Genomic DNA, 20,583 nt, shown 5'->3' on the forward strand with positions numbered 1-20,583 from the left:
CCCACAGAGGGGTGTGGTTTCATATCAGCGCCTCCCGGGTACTGATTTCCTAGGTACCTAAGGTGAGGTTCTCAGCTGGCTACGACTGTATCTCCATTTGTATTGTCTTTAATAAATCAGTGCTATTCTACACCCTTTACGTATATGTGTGGGTTTTACAAACATTGAACCAATGAAATGTATTAAAAAGCACTTCTGACTAAACGTCCTAACTCCATTGTATCCTCAAACTGTCAATCAAACCTCCTAACTCTACCTTGTGGCTCTATAGTCCATATTCACACAGTGGCCATTTTGGAATTTAACATTGCGTTGCTGTGGCAACTGGGGTGGCATTTCATCCTACTATAATTCTAGTAACCTCTGTCTGTCTGTACTGTAGGTGTAGTGGTGAGTGAAGCTACCCGGTTCTACTCAGTGGCTGGAGCAATTGCTCTGATTTTGCACACAGCCATTGAACATTCCCATCTGAACTTAACTGTGAAGCCCGTTTTTCAATTTCATCAAATCTCAGCTTCTTATTAGCGTTTTTGTGTAAAACACTGTCGCCATGGTTACGGGGTTGCCCAGCTATGGGACGAACTGCCTCCCGGGTTGCCAGATCATGTGCGCATATCCCCCCACGGATGCGTCGACCGGGTATGGTCTATTGACTTAATGGCAATATGGCCGCGTGTGAATATGGTCTATTCACAGCAGCCATATTGTGAAGACATTCACAGGTGTTACCAATGATACTAATGAAGGCTCTGTTCCATTCTGGTCAAACAGAGTCAGGGTGCTGATATTGTGCATGTTGGCTCACTGGAAACACTCTGTTACACCAGTGGGTCTAAAGTTGGGGTCCAGGGACCCTCATGGGCTTCCAAATGGCCCCTTGTGGGTGTGTAACTCTGAGAGTGTACAAATGGAACCAAATGGACCCGTAAGGGTCCATTTGGTTCCATGTGTACACTCTCAGAGTTATGGGGGTCGTGGAAACCACTGTGCTACACTAAATGGAACAGAGCCTTCATTAGTATCATTAGTAACACCTGTGAAGGAAGTGATAATATGGCTGCTGTGCATAGAGCCTAATGACATGATCTCCACTTAATGTTCACAAACCTCCTAACTACTTGAGCTGTATTTGGGTGATGATAATATAATGTATTTAATATACAAATAATATATAAAGTAATTGGGTAAAGTGATGATAATGTAAGGACACATTCAAGTATCTGACAATGTATAAAGTCACCGTACCAACTTTGATGAGGCAGTATGGTGTTGTTCTAAACATAATAATAACTAGAAAAAGTGCTCCTCGGAGCACAGGTCTCCGCCAGGTCAGGTAGGCTATTGTGGCCTCCTGGTGGCGCTATAATAGGCCAACGTGAAAAGGGTGCCATTTCTTCTTAGGCCTTGCACGACAATCGGACTCTGACTGCATTCATGATTTGAGGCATTTAGTTAAAAACATGTTTTTTCGCTAAATTAGACCTGTTGGTGGCGCTATAACAGTCCAATGTTAAAAGGATGGCATTTGTTCCTCAACATAGTGTGAATGTGCGTGCAAAGTTTGAGCACAATTGGACGGTGAGTTCATGATTTGCGGAATTTTGTTCAAAACAAGCCAATAATGCAAACTTTAGATGTCAATCTTAGCAAATCAGTATGGAATATGAAAAATCAAACAAATCCGTCGTGATCACATGACTATAGAGATCATGTGTACCTATTTGAGTGAAATTTGGATAAAATTGGAAGGAGTAGTATAAAATAATGTGTTTTACATAAGTCGGCCTCCTGGTGGCGCTATAAAAGGCAGATGTGAAAAATGCAGGGCAAAGGTTTTTCCTTGACCTCTAGGGAGTGTGCATAAAAAGTTTTACACAGATCGGTGCAATTATAGGTAAAAACACATATCGGCCTGTTATAGCGCCACCATGAGGCTGATTTGAAAATGTTCAAATGGTAGTTCTTCCTCAGCCTAATGGGAATGAGCGTGCAAAATTTCACGGAAATTGCATGCTGTGTTCATGATTTGAGGCATTTTGTTCAAAACGGAGCACTCCTGCAAACTTTGGAAGACATTTTTAGCCAATCAGGATGGAATATGAGAAATCTGAAATACCCGTTTCGTTTAATGACTATAAAGATACTGTGTACCGATTTGCGTGACTTTTGGACAAATTCTGTAGGAGTACTGTCAAAAAAGGTGTTTTGCCAAAAGCGGCCTCCTGGTGGCGCTATAACAAGCCCATGTGAACATTTTGGGGCAGAGGGTATGAATTGGCATCCAGGGAGTGTGTGTGCACAGTTTCACCACGATGAAGCCAACGGTGCCAGAGATTAGCTGTCCACAGACGGACGGACAGACGGACAGACGGACAGACAGACGGACGGACGGAGGGTAAAACATACTCTCTCGCTATGCCTTTCGGCCTGGCGGAGACAATAATAATAATAATTTTCTGAAAGTTACTATTTTAGACATAGCTGGTTTCTGCCCAAGTGCCCGACAACAGAGATGTATTGTAATTGGTCCTCACTAATGCTCATTATGAGATGTAATTGGTCCTCACTAATGCTCATTATAAGATGTAATTGGTCCTCACTAATGCTCATTATAAGATGTAATTGGTCCTCACTAATGCTCATTATAAGATGTAATTGGTCCTCACTAATGCTCATTATAAGAAGTAATTGGTCCTCACTAATGCTCATTATAAGGTGTAATTGGTCCTCACTAATGCTCATTATAAGATGGCAACCATTGGACAGTTCACACACCTGGGGATTGAAAGAAACTGCAGGCTTCCTCTTCCAAGTTATCATGGTTAAAAAGAAGCCATTGTTCAAAAGTTAACAGGACTTTTTATATGTTATTACTAACATATTTATGAAAAAAAAAAAAAAACATTGAAAGAGTTTATGTTGCAATTTGTCCTAAGTTAACCCCTTATTATACATAGAATGCCTATACTATAAATACCTACTACTGTAATGTAATTTAATGTAATGTAATGTAATGTAATCAGATCATCACAGACTCACCGTCTGTCACCATGATGGTTGCTATGGTAACTGAACACTCCAGCGATGACATAGTTGGTGGGGCAGCTGTAGTCGATGTTTTGATCAAAGTTGTTGATGAATCCAGACCAGTAACATCCGGTGAAGCTCACTGCCGGTCTGCAGGCTACGCTCCACCGACGGTCCTGATAATGTTTGCTGTGAACGCTGTCGATAACGATGAAACCACACTTTATTCAAGTTCCTCTGAGTACACACATCGACGAGGAGCTCAAACGGGACGCACACACAGTGGTGTAAAGTAACTAAGTACAGGTACTCATCTTTATTTAGAAGCGGCTTCTAGTGCTGCTGAACCAGCTCTTTCATCACTTATCTACAGTTCAGGACTGTGTGTGTGTGTGTGTGTGTGTGTGTGTGTGTGCGTGTGCGTGCGTGCGTGCGTGCGTGCGTGCGTGCGTGCGTGCGTGTGTGCGTGTGTTATTTTTTACTTAAGTAAAAGTATCAATACTGAAATGTAGAAATACTCTGTTACAAGTAAAAGTCCGGAATTCAAAATTTACCTGAGTAAAAGTACAAAAGTATTGGCATCAAAATGTACTTCAAGTACCAAAAGTATAAAGTACTCATTATGCAGAATGTCCCATTTCACAAGTTTTCAAATACAAATCTTTTGAAAATAGCAGATCTACAAGCTCAGATCTGCTATTTTCAAAAGGCCAAAATGTATACAGGGCTGGAGTGGGTAATGTTTTGTAATAATAATCAAAATCTACAAAGTAACTATAGTAACTAAAGTTTTAAAATTATTGTAGTGGAGTAAAGGTACAATATTTGCCTCTGAGATGTAGTGGAGTAGAAATAAAAGTATTGAAGATTTGAAATACGCAGTAAAGTAAAAAATACCTCAAAATTGTATGTACCTAGTTACTTTACCACTGGCTTGTGTGTGTGTGTGTGTGTGTGTGTGTGTGTGTGTGTGTGTGTGTGTGTTTGTTTTTCTATACTGATGGGGACACACACCTGTTTACACAGTCACGTACAGGGGACCAAAAACTTTATGGGGACAAATTTGTATGTCCCCACAACACAAATCATTCAGGGGGTAGGGGAGAGGTCACTGATGTGTCTGGTGCCAAAATTTGGCCTTGTCTCATAATGCATGGAAATATGAAACATGACTGAAAAAGTGTGTGTTTTGACTAAAGGGGACGATGCCTGTACTGCCCCCATCAGACGTTAGTTGGTACTGCAGTCTCTCACACACACACAATCACAGGTCAGAGATTTGCATAGCCCGCCCTACTGTGTCCCCATTAGTATAGAAAAACAAACACTATTACTGCGGTTGCATATAGACTCTATTGAGAAAATCACATCAACACACATTGAAGGACACAAAATCGCCCCTGTCAATGGGTAAATGTGGAGCAATGTGGTTATTGTTTATTTATGGAATACTTTTACTTGCTTTGTGCCATTTGAATGAAACAGTATTAAAAAAATAATATTATAATATTTATAATTGTTTTAGTTGCCTTAGGTTCAAGATTACATTACTTTTCATATGATATTGGCTGTTGAGTTCTTTTTGGAAATAATGAAAATCCGCTAATGAAAACAAATAAAAAATCCCAAAAATATAAAATGCTACTACTATGGAAAGGCTATCATTAATTTACTTATAATGTCCATAAAGTTTATGTTGTTTATAGTATAAACAATTTGGTATAGTATAGTAAGGTTTGGACTAAAATGGTACCAAATGCCAATATCCACGTCCACAGCCTATGTGCTATCATGGGAGGGGGGGGGCCGAAAATGAACGTACATATAAGGTCAAATATAAGGTGCTTACCCGCTTGCCCCAAATGTTAACTAGGTGTCCGGAGTATCTTTAATGTATTAGTCCATATTTTGTAATAAAAAAAGTGTTTTAATCCCGTCTGTGGCCGATTCTGTCGGAAGTTCCCAATGGGCGGTAGTGACGACGCGCATCTGGTAAAAGCCGTAATTACACTCAATGTAAACATGAAGTGAACGGGGGGGGGGGAGGCGTCCAGCCACAGATGGGATTAAAACACGTTTTTATTGAAAAATATGGACTAATACATTACACAAATACTTCGGACACCTTGTTAACATTTGGGGCAAGCGGATGAGCACCTTATATTTTACCTTATATGTAGCGAGGGGGGGGGGGGTCGCAAAAATCGGGCTTTGCCTAGGGGAATGGGCCCTCTGGCCCAAGGAGTAGCTTTGAAAGCAATGTCTGTGCGCGTGGGCGTCACTCAGTCAATATCGCCACTCAGCTGTGAGTCTTCATTGATTAGCACAGCTGAGCTCTCCCATTCTACCGACCATTTCAGTAACAAATGTTTTCACCGACGCTGAAGCGTGTTTGAGTTCTTCCTGGAGCTAAATGTGCTTGTGACTACTTTAAAAGGTAAGAAAAACTTTGATTACGCTGATAGTGAGTGGATTCTTTTGTATAGAAACTCATCAAAAGATTATTTGGAAGTGCGCAAATGACTCGTGTGTTAGCGTGTTTTCATCATGATTTGTGTGCATGGGGATCTCATCTTAAACAAGTTCAGTGCTTAATGAGTCTTCCAGTTTAGTAGACCGTGTATTGTGAATTTGTACTTCCATGTACTGATGTTCTCATGTCTTACTAAATGAAATACAGCAATCAATCAATCAAGCGTCAGTACGTCGCACTGTGATGTGTTTGAGCTTGTAGATTGGCTATTTTTAGCTACTGTTCACATACACCAAACCCTAGCTGAGAGAGATATGAAGCAGGGACCCCTTAGCTGAGAGACAGATGAAGCAGGGACCCCTTAGCTGAGAGAGAGATAAAGCAGGGACCCCTTAGCTGAGAGAGATGAAGTCTTGAAAGGCCAGTGGTTCTCAAACTTTTTCAGGTCAAGTACCCCTAAATGAATGCGGATTTGGTCGCGGACCCCCATCTGAAAAGAGTTCCAGATGTGGTGTTAAAAATGTAAAAAATATTCAAACATTTTCAAAGAATATCAAGATTTTTGGAAAATAGCTGATGTATGTAGGGCCCTGGTATGTAGGGCCCTGGTCTAATGCAGGAACCCCTGCATTAGACCACGGACCACCATAACTCTGAGAGTGTACTAATGGAACCAAATGGACCCGTAAGGGTCCATTTGGTTCCATTTGTACACTCTCAGAGTTACAGCAACATAAGGGTCCATTTGGTTACTAACTATCCAACATTTATCTGGGTGCCCCCTGGAACCCACTCAAGGACCCCTGGGGGTCCCCGGACCCCACTTTGAGAACCATGGCCTTAGACTACATTTGAGTAGGTGGTAGATAATAAACTACAAGCTAACTAGCACTAGATTGTACATAACTCACTGGTTGACTACCTAGCTAGCTTGCATGAGCTGCTCTGCAGGTGTGTTAACTTTACAGCATAATGTGTGTAGCTGGATTATGTTTGCAATCTAAGTAGTACTGGCTTTGCTTCTAGCTAGAAATTATTTATTTATTTACATTATTATTATTAGACCAGATCACACCAGTGAACCAGGTCTTTTGAGTTGAATAGTCTGGCATAATAGCCTTGCATTTAATAGTCATTGCATGGGTGGCTGTTACTGGTTAGTCTTATGATTGAATGTAGGAATTATATATACTTGGTTTGCTCATTTTCCTTAAGCAACCCTCTTAGCCGAAAATAGCAGATCTACAAGCTCACAATCCCTTGCAGAGTGAGTCGTTGTGAGCTTGTAGATCTGCTATTTTCACAACATGTGTGCGACCGAGTCAAACTAAATGTAATGCTTCAACTCCTACATACCAAGCTTGTCAGGGTGGGAGGTCCCAAGTTCAAAATTATGATTATTTTTGTGGGTCAGGGCCTGAAAAGGTTGAGAACCACTGCCTTAGCTATACACACAGTCTATACAAAGCTACAGCAAACCTTTCAGCCGAAAATAGCAGATCTACAAGCTCAAAACACGTCGCATTGTGATGTGTTTGAGCTTGTAGATCTGCTGTTTTTAGCTACTGTTCACTAACACACCAAACCTTGAGCTGAGAGAGCTAAGTGGAAAGGTCCCCATAGAAAACTTAAAACTGAAAGTGTGTTTGAAATAGGCAGAAGAATCGAAACTTCAGTATGACATGTATGTCCCCGTGATGTACATTAGCCTAAACAGTGTACTTATAGTCCCCACAGATCATATAACTTGAAGTGTGTTTGTTAGTGAAAGTTAGGAACCAAATGGACCCGTAAGGGTCCATTTGGTTCCATTTGTACACTCTCAGAGTTACAGCAACATAAGGGTCCATTTGGTTACTAACTATCCAACATTTATATGGGTGCCCCCTGGAACCCACTCAAGGACCCCTGGGGGTCCCCGGACCCCACTTTGAGAACCATGGCCTTAGACTACATTTGAGTAGGTGGTAGATAATAAACTACAAGCTAACTAGCACTAGATTGCACTTAACTCACTGGTTGACTACCTGGCTAGCTTGCATGAGCTGCTCTGCAGGTGTGTTAACTTTACAGCATAATGTGTGTAGCTGGATTATGTTTGCAATCTAAGTAGTACTGGCTTTGCTTCTAGCTAGAAATTATTTATTTATTTACATTATTATTATTAGACCAGATCACACCAGTGAACCAGGTCTTTTGAGTTGAATAGTCTGGCATAATAGCCTTGCATTTAATAGTCATTGCATGGGTGGCTGTTACTGGTTAGTCTTATGATTGAATGTAGGAATTATATATACTTGGTTTGCTCATTTTCCTTAAGCAAACCTCTTAGCCGAAAATAGCAGATCTACAAGCTCAAAACACGTCGCATTGTGATGTGTTTGAGCTTGTAGATCTGCTGTTTTTAGCTACTGTTCACTAACACACCAAACCTTGAGCTGAGAGAGCTAAGTGGAAAGGTCCCCATAGAAAACTTAAAACTGAAAGTGTGTTTGAAATAGGCAGAAGAATCGAAACTTCAGTATGACATGTATGTCCCCGTTATGTACATTAGCCTAAACAGTGTACTTATAGTCCCCACAGATCATATAACTTGAAGTGTGTTTGTTAGTGAAAGTTAGGAACCAAATGGACCCGTAAGGGTCCATTTGGTTCCATTTGTACACTCTCAGAGTTACAGCAACATAAGGGTCCATTTGGTTACTAACTATCCAACATTTATATGGGTGCCCCCTGGAACCCACTCAAGGACCCCTGGGGGTCCCCGGACCCCACTTTGAGAACCATGGCCTTAGACTACATTTGAGTAGGTGGTAGATAATAAACTACAAGCTAACTAGCACTAGATTGCACTTAACTCACTGGTTGACTACCTGGCTAGCTTGCATGAGCTGCTCTGCAGGTGTGTTAACTTTACAGCATAATGTGTGTAGCTGGATTATGTTTGCAATCTAAGTAGTACTGGCTTTGCTTCTAGCTAGAAATTATTTATTTATTTACATTATTATTATTAGACCAGATCACACCAGTGAACCAGGTCTTTTGAGTTGAATAGTCTGGCATAATAGCCTTGCATTTAATAGTCATTGCATGGGTGGCTGTTACTGGTTAGTCTTATGATTGAATGTAGGAATTATATATACTTGGTTTGCTCATTTTCCTTAAGCAAACCTCTTAGCCGAAAATAGCAGATCTACAAGCTCAAAACACGTCGCATTGTGATGTGTTTGAGCTTGTAGATCTGCTGTTTTTAGCTACTGTTCACTAACACACCAAACCTTGAGCTGAGAGAGCTAAGTGGAAAGGTCCCCATAGAAAACTTAAAACTGAAAGTGTGTTTGAAATAGGCAGAAGAATCGAAACTTCAGTATGACATGTATGTCCCCGTGATGTACATTAGCCTAAACAGTGTACTTATAGTCCCCACAGATCATATAACTTGAAGTGTGTTTGTTAGTGAAAGTTAGGAACCAAATGGACCCGTAAGGGTCCATTTGGTTCCATTTGTACACTCTCAGAGTTACAGCAACATAAGGGTCCATTTGGTTACTAACTATCCAACATTTATATGGGTGCCCCCTGGAACCCACTCAAGGACCCCTGGGGGTCCCCGGACCCCACTTTGAGAACCATGGCCTTAGACTACATTTGAGTAGGTGGTAGATAATAAACTACAAGCTAACTAGCACTAGATTGCACTTAACTCACTGGTTGACTACCTGGCTAGCTTGCATGAGCTGCTCTGCAGGTGTGTTAACTTTACAGCATAATGTGTGTAGCTGGATTATGTTTGCAATCTAAGTAGTACTGGCTTTGCTTCTAGCTAGAAATTATTTATTTATTTACATTATTATTATTAGACCAGATCAAACCAGTGAACCAGGTCTTTTGAGTTGAATAGTCTGGCATAATAGCCTTGCATTTAATAGTCATTGCATGGGTGGCTGTTACTGGTTAGTCTTATGATTGAATGTAGGAATTATATATACTTGGTTTGCTCATTTTCCTTAAGCAAACCTCTTAGCCGAAAATAGCAGATCTACAAGCTCAAAACACGTCGCATTGTGATGTGTTTGAGCTTGTAGATCTGCTGTTTTTAGCTACTGTTCACTAACACACCAAACCTTGAGCTGAGAGAGCTAAGTGGAAAGGTCCCCATAGAAAACTTAAAACTGAAAGTGTGTTTGAAATAGGCAGAAGAATCGAAACTTCAGTATGACATGTATGTCCCCGTGATGTACATTAGCCTAAACAGTGTACTTATAGTCCCCACAGATCATATAACTTGAAGTGTGTTTGTTAGTGAAAGTTAGGAACCAAATGGACCCGTAAGGGTCCATTTGGTTCCATTTGTACACTCTCAGAGTTACAGCAACATAAGGGTCCATTTGGTTACTAACTATCCAACATTTATATGGGTGCCCCCTGGAACCCACTCAAGGACCCCTGGGGGTCCCCGGACCCCACTTTGAGAACCATGGCCTTAGACTACATTTGAGTAGGTGGTAGATAATAAACTACAAGCTAACTAGCACTAGATTGCACTTAACTCACTGGTTGACTACCTGGCTAGCTTGCATGAGCTGCTCTGCAGGTGTGTTAACTTTACAGCATAATGTGTGTAGCTGGATTATGTTTGCAATCTAAGTAGTACTGGCTTTGCTTCTAGCTAGAAATTATTTATTTATTTACATTATTATTATTAGACCAGATCACACCAGTGAACCAGGTCTTTTGAGTTGAATAGTCTGGCATAATAGCCTTGCATTTAATAGTCATTGCATGGGTGGCTGTTACTGGTTAGTCTTATGATTGAATGTAGGAATTATATATACTTGGTTTGCTCATTTTCCTTAAGCAAACCTCTTAGCCGAAAATAGCAGATCTACAAGCTCAAAACACGTCGCATTGTGATGTGTTTGAGCTTGTAGATCTGCTGTTTTTAGCTACTGTTCACTAACACACCAAACCTTGAGCTGAGAGAGCTAAGTGGAAAGGTCCCCATAGAAAACTTAAAACTGAAAGTGTGTTTGAAATAGGCAGAAGAATCGAAACTTCAGTATGACATGTATGTCCCCGTGATGTACATTAGCCTAAACAGTGTACTTATAGTCCCCACAGATCATATAACTTGAAGTGTGTTTGTTAGTGAAAGTTAGGAACCAAATGGACCCGTAAGGGTCCATTTGGTTCCATTTGTACACTCTCAGAGTTACAGCAACATAAGGGTCCATTTGGTTACTAACTATCCAACATTTATATGGGTGCCCCCTGGAACCCACTCAAGGACCCCTGGGGGTCCCCGGACCCCACTTTGAGAACCATGGCCTTAGACTACATTTGAGTAGGTGGTAGATAATAAACTACAAGCTAACTAGCACTAGATTGCACTTAACTCACTGGTTGACTACCTGGCTAGCTTGCATGAGCTGCTCTGCAGGTGTGTTAACTTTACAGCATAATGTGTGTAGCTGGATTATGTTTGCAATCTAAGTAGTACTGGCTTTGCTTCTAGCTAGAAATTATTTATTTATTTACATTATTATTATTAGACCAGATCAAACCAGTGAACCAGGTCTTTTGAGTTGAATAGTCTGGCATAATAGCCTTGCATTTAATAGTCATTGCATGGGTGGCTGTTACTGGTTAGTCTTATGATTGAATGTAGGAATTATATATACTTGGTTTGCTCATTTTCCTTAAGCAAACCTCTTAGCCGAAAATAGCAGATCTACAAGCTCAAAACACGTCGCATTGTGATGTGTTTGAGCTTGTAGATCTGCTGTTTTTAGCTACTGTTCACTAACACACCAAACCTTGAGCTGAGAGAGCTAAGTAGAAAGGTCCCCATAGAAAACTTAAAACTGAAAGTGTGTTTGAAATAGGCAGAAGAATCGAAACTTCAGTATGACATGTATGTCCCCGTGATGTACATTAGCCTAAACAGTGTACTTATAGTCCCCACAGATCATATAACTTGAAGTGTGTTTGTTAGTGAAAGTTAGGAACCAAATGGACCCGTAAGGGTCCATTTGGTTCCATTTGTACACTCTCAGAGTTACAGCAACATAAGGGTCCATTTGGTTACTAACTATCCAACATTTATATGGGTGCCCCCTGGAACCCACTCAAGGACCCCTGGGGGTCCCCGGACCCCACTTTGAGAACCATGGCCTTAGACTACATTTGAGTAGGTGGTAGATAATAAACTACAAGCTAACTAGCACTAGATTGTACTTAACTCACTGGTTGACTACCTGGCTAGCTTGCATGAGCTGCTCTGCAGGTGTGTTAACTTTACAGCATAATGTGTGTAGCTGGATTATGTTTGCAATCTAAGTAGTACTGGCTTTGCTTCTAGCTAGAAATTATTTATTTATTTACATTATTATTATTAGACCAGATCACACCAGTGAACCAGGTCTTTTGAATTGAATAGTCTGGCTTAATAGCCTTGAATGTAATAGTAATTCTTGTCACGTTATTTGCAAATAACTTGAATTCATTTGATTAGGTGATGGATAAAAGAACTGCAAGAAGTAGAGTTAATCCAGAGAAGGAAGCTCTACATTATATCAAGTCTGGGACTGACAAAACTGAACTGAAAGAAAAGTTCATCAGTAAATACAAAGGTGAGCAATTTTTAGAACATGTCCTAGGTAACGAAGTATCATGATGGAGTATTCACGTTACCTTGGTATGAGCAAAATTTCAAACTACCTCTACCTTGACTTGTTTGCCAAAACATTAACCAAATGTTTTATACTAGTTTATGATATGTTTTCTTCACACAAAAGGGCGAGGTGTCTTTGCTACCAAAGGCATTCCTAAAGGAGCGTTTGTGGTGGAGTATCGTGGTGAACTTCTAACACAGGCCGACAGTCATGCCAGGAAACGGTCCAAGAAAGCCTCTGTATTCCTGTATGATGTGCAATGGAATGGAAAGTATTGGTGGTAAGTTTTTATTATTCAAAAAATGTTTTGGCCAAGTAGTTTGTTTGTTGTAGTTGTTTAGCTGACCTTATTAATTAGGCATAATAAAAAAAAATACTTTGGTTTCCGGTTGCCGACCGACTCTATTAAATATGTGCGACCCAGATTGTTTTATTGGCAGTTGGAGTGTAAAAAGATTTTAAAAAATCCAACGAGTCAAACAAAATAGGTCTATGATCACTAAAATTCTCTTTCGTGAGACCACCTGGTCGTGCAAAGTCAAAATAAGTCTTCTTTCATCTATTTTATCACGTGTGATTTGCAAATGTTTTGGATTGCGAGGAGGACTAGTAGGCCAGCTAGATGGACCTGAAATAAAATACATTCCCTACCTACTGAGCCCTATAATGACAGCAAATCAGAAACCACATTTTTTTTCCTAGGCCTTACGGCTCCTCTAATGTTGGCCTGCTGCTAAATAACGCCATTGCATGACTACTTTTAATGCTAAAAAACCTGAATTGTTTTTCTATTCCTAAATGTTTAGTTTTGATGCGTGTAAAGAGGATAAGTCCCTGGGGAGACTTGTGAATGATGACCACCGGACTCCCAACTGCAAAATGAGAGTCATTACCCTGGAGGGCAAACCTCACATCTGTCTCTTTGCTGTGAGAGACATATTACCAGGTGAAGAATTGAACTACAACTATGGAAACTCTGACTGGCCATGGCGGACTAAGGTGAGTGAATTCAAAGTGAGATTCAAATTTCAACACAAGCAGGTTGTAGTAAGTACATGAAAATGAAATCCAAATCCTTATAGTTGGTGGAGAGGTTTTCAGACACCTCACTTGTGTGATGACAGGACAGGAAAGCAGCATGCCTTTTGAACTTAACCTGGCTTTTCATTTCCTAATGTCTATTACCTAATGTCTTTATTACCCAATCTAATGACTTTAACAAGTAGGCCCCCCTAAAATGCATGTTTTAAGATGTGTGTGTGTGTGTGTGTGTATTTTCTGAGATGTTTAGTAATGCCTACCTGTTGTCTTATACATATGCAATGAATGTTATTCTTCACAGATGTTGAATGACATACCTGCAGCAGGGGATGGAGACTCTCCCACACCACTGCATGATACAGCCGCCAAGCCTTCAACGTCCGTTAATAAGGTAAATGGGGGAGAGCACACCTTACAAGGATTTTTAGTTTGTTTTCGTTTTCTAATGTCTAGTATATCAAATTAAAGGCATAGTCATTTACCTTTTTATTTTTTTTTATTTTTTTACTTCTAGTCACCTTACATCTTTACCTGGACAGTTTGATGACAGGAAAGCAAAGCAACATGCCTTTCGCACTTACCCTGGCTTTCATTTCCTAATGTCTAGTATATCACTTTAACAAGTAGGCCCCCTCAAAACACATGTTTTAAGATGTGTGTGTATTTATGCAAGCATGTAGGCGGTAGAATTGAAACTTCAGAAGACATGTATGTGCCTGTGATGCACATTAACCTAAAGTGTATTAAAAGTCGCCATAACTGAAAGTGTTTGAAAAGCCTACTGTATATTGGACAACATCAGGATGTTGGAGGGGTCCCCAGAAAGCATGTTTTAATATGTGTGTGTGTGTGTGTGTGTGTAATTGTGTCCCCGTGATGCACATTAGCCTAAAGTGCATTAAACGTCCCCATAGATCACATATCTGAAAGTGTGTTTGAAATACCGACTGTACTGTCCATCAGAATGGTATATTGGACTACATCAGGATGTAGTAATAAATGCAGTAAAGGACTAGTAAAGAAAACGTGTAAAGCAAAATATTATACTCCAATGACAGCAGTGGGCTGATGCTGTTTAGCAAGGAAGTTGTTAACTTTACTTCTAATTAAAATTATATTTTCTGAGATGTTTAGTAATGCCTACCTGTTGTCTTATACATATTCAATGAATGTTATTCTTCACAGATATTGAATGACATACCTGCAGCATGGGATGGAGACTCTCCCACAGACAGACATGGCTCTCCCACACCACTGCATGATACAGCCGCCAAGCCTTCAACGTCCGTTAATAAGGTAAATGGGGGAGAGCACACCTTACAAGGATTTTTAGTTTGTTTTCGTTTTCTAATGTCTAGTATATCAAATTAAAGGCATAGTCATTTACCTTTTTATTTATTTTTTTACTTCTAGTCACCTTACATCTTTACCTGAACAGTTTGATGACAGGAAAGCAAAGCAACATGCCTTTCGCACTTACCCTGGCTTTCATTTCCTAATGTCTAGTATATCACTTTAACAAGTAGGCCCCCTCAAAACACATGTTTTAAGATGTGTGTGTATTTATGCAAGCATGTAGGCGGTAGAATTGAAACTTCAGAAGACATGTATGTGCCTGTGATGCACATTAACCTAAAGTGTATTAAAAGTCGCCATAACTGAAAGTGTTTGAAAAGCCTACTGTATATTGGACAACATCAGGATGTTGGAGGGGTCCCCAGAAAGCATGTTTTAATATGTGTGTGTGTGTGTGTAATTGTGTCCCCGTGATGCACATTAGCCTAAAGTGCATTAAACGTCCCCATAGATCACATATCTGAAAGTGTGTTTGAAATACCTACTGTACTGTCCATCAGAATGGTATATTGGACTACATCAGGATGTAGTAATAAATGCAGTAAAGGACTAGTAAAGAAAACGTGTAAAGCAAAATATTATACTCCAATGACAGCAGTGGGCTGATGCTGTTTAGCAAGGAAGTTGTTAACTTTACTTCTAATTAAAATTATATTTTCTGAGATGTTTAGTAATGCCTACCTGTTGTCTTATACATATTCAATGAATGTTATTCTTCACAGATATTGAATGACATACCTGCAACATGGGATGGAGACTCTCTCACAGACAGACAAGGCTCTCCCACACCACTGCATGATACAGCCGCCAAGCCTTCAACGTCCGTTAATAAGGTAAATGGGGGAGAGCACACCTTACAAGGATGTTTAGTTTGTTTTCGTTTTCTAATGTCTAGTATATCAAATTAAAGGCATAGTCATTTACCTTTTTTTTATTTTTTATTTTTTTTACTTCTAGTCACCTTACATCTTTACCTGAACAGTTTGATGACAGGAAAGCAAAGCAACATGCCTTTCGCACTTACCCTGGCTTTCATTTCCTAATGTCTAGTATATCACTTTAACAAGTAGGCCCCCTCAAAACACATGTTTTAAGATGTGTGTGTATTTATGCAAGCATGTAGGCGGTAGAATTGAAACTTCAGAAGACATGTATGTGCCTGTGATGCACATTAACCTAAAGTGTATTAAAAGTCGCCATAACTGAAAGTGTTTGAAAAGCCTACTGTATATTGGACAACATCAGGATGTTGGAGGGGTCCCCAGAAAGCATGTTTTAATATGTGTGTGTGTAATTGTGTCCCCGTGATGCACATTAGCCTAAAGGGCATTACACGTCCCCATAGATCACATATCTGAAAGTGTGTTTGAAATACCTACTGTCCATCAGAATGGTATATTGGACTACATCAGGATGTAGTAATAAATGCAGTAAAGGACTAGTAAAGAAAACGTGTAAAGCAAAATATTATACTCCAATGACAGCAGTGGGCTGATGCTGTTTAGCAAGGAAGTTGTTAACTTTACTTCTAATTAAAATTATATTTTCTGAGATGTCTAGTAATGCCTACCTGTTGTCTTATACATATTCAATGAATGTTATTCTTCACAGATATTGAATGACATACCTGCAGCATGGGATGGAGACTCTCCCACAGACAGACATGGCTCTCCCACACCACTGCATGATACAGCCGCCAAGCCTTCAACGTCCGTTAATAAGGTAAATGGGGGAGAGCAAACCTTACAAGGATTTTTAATTTGTTTTCGTTTTCTAATGTCTAGTATATCAAATTAAAGGCATAGTCATTTACCTTTTTATTATTATTATTATTTTTACTTCTAGTCACCTTACATCTTTACCTGAACAGTTTGATGACAGGAAAGCAAAGCAACATGCCTTTCGCACTTACCCTGGCTTTCATTTCCTAATGTCTAGTATATCACTTTAACAAGTAGGCCCCCTCAAAACACATGTTTTAAGATGTGTGTGTATTTATGCAAGCATGTAGGCGGTAGAATTGAAACTTCAGAAGACATGTATGTGCCTGTGATGCACATTAACCTAAAGTGTATTAAAAGTCGCCATAACTGAAAGTGTTTGAAAAGCCTACTGTATATTGGACAACATCAGGATGTTGGAGGGGTCCCCAGAAAGCATGTTTTAATATGCGTGTGTGTAATTGTGTCCCCGTGATGCACATTAGCCTAAAGTGCATTAAACGTCCCCATAGATCACATATCTGAAAGTGTGTTTGAAATACCTACTGTCCATCAGAATGGTATATTGGACTACATCAGGATGTAGTAATAAATGCAGTAAAGGACTAGTAAAGAAAACGTGTAAAGCAAAATATTATACTCCAATGACAGCAGTGGGCTGATGCTGTTTAGCAAGGAAGTTGTTAACTTTACTTCTAATTAAAATTATATTTTCTGAGATGTCTAGTAATGCCTACCTGTTGTCTTATACATATTCAATGAATGTTATTCTTCACAGATATTGAATGACATACCTGCAGCATGGGATGGAGACTCTCCCACAGACAGACATGGCTCTCCCACACCACTGCATGATGCAGCCGCCAAGCCTTCAACGTCCGTTAATAAGGTAAATGGGGGAGAGCACACCTTACAAGGATGTTTAGTTTGTTTTCGTTTTCTAATGTCTAGTATATCAAATTAAAGGCATAGTCATTTACCTTTTTATTATTATTATTTTTTTTTACTTCTAGTCACCTTACATCTTTACCTGAACAGTTTGATGACAGGAAAGCAAAGCAACATGCCTTTCGCACTTACCCTGGCTTTCATTTCCTAATGTCTAGTATATCACTTTAACAAGTAGGCCCCCTCAAAACACATGTTTTAAGATGTGTATGCAAGCATGTAGGCGGTAGAATTGAAACTTCAGAAGACATGTATGTGCCTGTGATGCACATTAACCTAAAGTGTATTAAAAGTCGCCATAACTGAAAGTGTTTGAAAAGCCTACTGTATATTGGACAACATCAGGATGTTGGAGGGGTCCCCAGAAAGCATGTTTTAATATGTGTGTGTGTGTGTGTGTGTAATTGTGTCCCCGTGATGCACATTAGCCTAAAGTGCATTAAACGTCCCCATAGATCACATATCTGAAAGTGTGTTTGAAATACCTACTGTACTGTCCATCAGAATGGTATATTGGACTACATCAGGATGTAGTAATAAATGCAGTAAAGGACTAGTAAAGAAAACGTGTAAAGCAAAATATTATACTCCAATGACAGCAGTGGGCTGATGCTGTTTAGCAAGGAAGTTGTTAACTTTACTTCTAATTAAAATTATATTTTCTGAGATGTCTAGTAATGCCTACCTGTTGTCTTATACATATTCAATGAATGTTATTCTTCACAGATATTGAATGACACACCTGCAGCATGGGATGGAGACTCTCCCACAGACAGACATGGCTCTCCCACACCACTGCATGATACAGCCGCCAAGCCTTCAACGTCCGTTAAAAAGGTAAATGGGGGAGAGCACACCTTACAAGGATTTTTTGTTTGTTTTCGTTTTCTAATGTCTAGTATATCAAATAAAAGGCATAGTCATTTACCTTTTTTTTTTATTTATTTTTTATTTTTTACTTCTAGTCACCTTACATCTTTACCTGAACAGTTTGATGACAGGAAAGCAAAGCAACATGCCTTTCGCACTTACCCTGGCTTTCATTTCCTAATGTCTAGTATATCACTTTAACAAGTAGGCCCCCTCAAAACACATGTTTTAAGATGTGTGTGTATTTATGCAAGCATGTAGGCGGTAGAATTGAAACTTCAGAAGACATGTATGTGCCTGTGATGCACATTAACCTAAAGTGTATTAAAAGTCGCCATAACTGAAAGTGTTTGAAAAGCCTACTGTATATTGGACAACATCAGGATGTTGGAGGGGTCCCCAGAAAGCATGTTTTAATATGTGTGTGTGTGTGTGTGTGTAATTGTGTCCCCGTGATGCACATTAGCCTAAAGGGCATTACACGTCCCCATAGATCACATATCTGAAAGTGTGTTTGAAATACCTACTGTCCATCAGAATGGTATATTGGACTACATCAGGATGTAGTAATAAATGCAGTAAAGGACTAGTAAAGAAAACGTGTAAAGCAAAATATTATACTCCAATGACAGCAGTGGGCTGATGCTGTTTAGCAAGGAAGTTGTTAACTTTACTTCTAATTAAAATTATATTTTCTGAGATGTCTAGTAATGCCTACCTGTTGTCTTATACATATTCAATGAATGTTATTCTTCACAGATATTGAATGACATACCTGCAGCATGGGATGGAGACTCTCCCACAGACAGACATGGCTCTCCCACACCACTGCATGATACAGCCGCCAAGCCTTCAACGTCCGTTAATAAGGTAAATGGGGGAGAGCAAACCTTACAAGGATTTTTAGTTTGTTTTTGTTTTCTAATGTCTAGTATATCAAATTAAAGGCATAGTCATTTACCTTTTTATTATTATTATTTTTTTTACTTCTAGTCACCTTACATCTTTTCCTGAACAGTTTGATGACAGGAAAGCAAAGCAACATGCCTTTCGCACTTACCCTGGCTTTCATTTCCTAATGTCTAGTATATCACTTTAACAAGTAGGCCCCCTCAAAACACATGTTTTAAGATGTGTGTGTATTTATGCAAGCATGTAGGCGGTAGAATTGAAACTTCAGAAGACATGTATGTGCCTGTGATGCACATTAACCTAAAGTGTATTAAAAGTCGCCATAACTGAAAGTGTTTGAAAAGCCTACTGTATATTGGACAACATCAGGATGTTGGAGGGGTCCCCAGAAAGCATGTTTTAATATGCGTGTGTGTAATTGTGTCCCCGTGATGCACATTAGCCTAAAGTGCATTAAACGTCCCCATAGATCACATATCTGAAAGTGTGTTTGAAATACCTACTGTCCATCAGAATGGTATATTGGACTACATCAGGATGTAGTAATAAATGCAGTAAAGGACTAGTAAAGAAAACGTGTAAAGCAAAATATTATACTCCAATGACAGCAGTGGGCTGATGCTGTTTAGCAAGGAAGTTGTTAACTTTACTTCTAATTAAAATTATATTTTCTGAGATGTTTAGTAATGCCTACCTGTTGTCTTATACATATTCAATGAATGTTATTCTTCACAGATATTGAATGACATACCTGCAGCATGGGATGGAGACTCTCCCACAGACAGACATGGCTCTCCCACACCACTGCATGATACAGCCGCCAAGCCTTCAACGTCCGTTAATAAGGTAAATGGGGGAGAGCAAACCTTACAAGGATTTTTTGTTTGTTTTCGTTTTCTAATGTCTAGTATATCAAATTAAAGGCATAGTCATTTACCTTTTTATTATTATTATTTTTTTTTTACTTCTAGTCACCTTACATCTTTACCTGAACAGTTTCATGACAGGAAAGCAAAGCAACATGCCTTTCGCACTTACCCTGGCTTTCATTTCCTAATGTCTAGTATATCACTTTAACAAGTAGGCCCCCTCAAAACACATGTTTTAAGATGTGTGTGTATTTATGCAAGCATGTAGGCGGTAGAATTGAAACTTCAGAAGACATGTATGTGCCTGTGATGCACATTAACCTAAAGTGTATTAAAAGTCGCCATAACTGAAAGTGTTTGAAAAGCCTACTGTATATTGGACAACATCAGGATGTTGGAGGGGTCCCCAGAAAGCATGTTTTAATATGCGTGTGTGTAATTGTGTCCCCGTGATGCACATTAGCCTAAAGTGCATTAAACGTCCCCATAGATCACATATCTGAAAGTGTGTTTGAAATACCTACTGTCCATCAGAATGGTATATTGGACTACATCAGGATGTAGTAATAAATGCAGTAAAGGACTAGTAAAGAAAACGTGTAAAGCAAAATATTATACTCCAATGACAGCAGTGGGCTGATGCTGTTTAGCAAGGAAGTTGTTAACTTTACTTCTAATTAAAATTATATTTT

General features: G+C 39.5%; 1 protein-coding gene across 2 annotated transcripts in view; it reads right to left on the reverse strand.

The window, feature by feature from the left end:
* Window positions 1–20,583, reverse strand: part of LOC311059161 (uncharacterized protein) — a 42,516-nt gene that overhangs the window by 12,277 nt on the left and 9,656 nt on the right. For both annotated transcript variants that reach the window (XM_084076845.1, XM_084076844.1), the window contains exon 3: window positions 3,040–3,225. In XM_084076845.1, coding sequence (XP_083932971.1) covers window positions 3,040–3,225 — 186 coding nt within the window. The remainder of the gene's footprint in view (window positions 1–3,039; window positions 3,226–20,583) is intronic.

Source organism: Gymnoscopelus microlampas (assembly GCF_963454915.1).
Source record: "Gymnoscopelus microlampas genome assembly, chromosome: 13".
Lineage (NCBI taxonomy): Eukaryota > Metazoa > Chordata > Actinopteri > Myctophiformes > Myctophidae > Gymnoscopelus > Gymnoscopelus microlampas.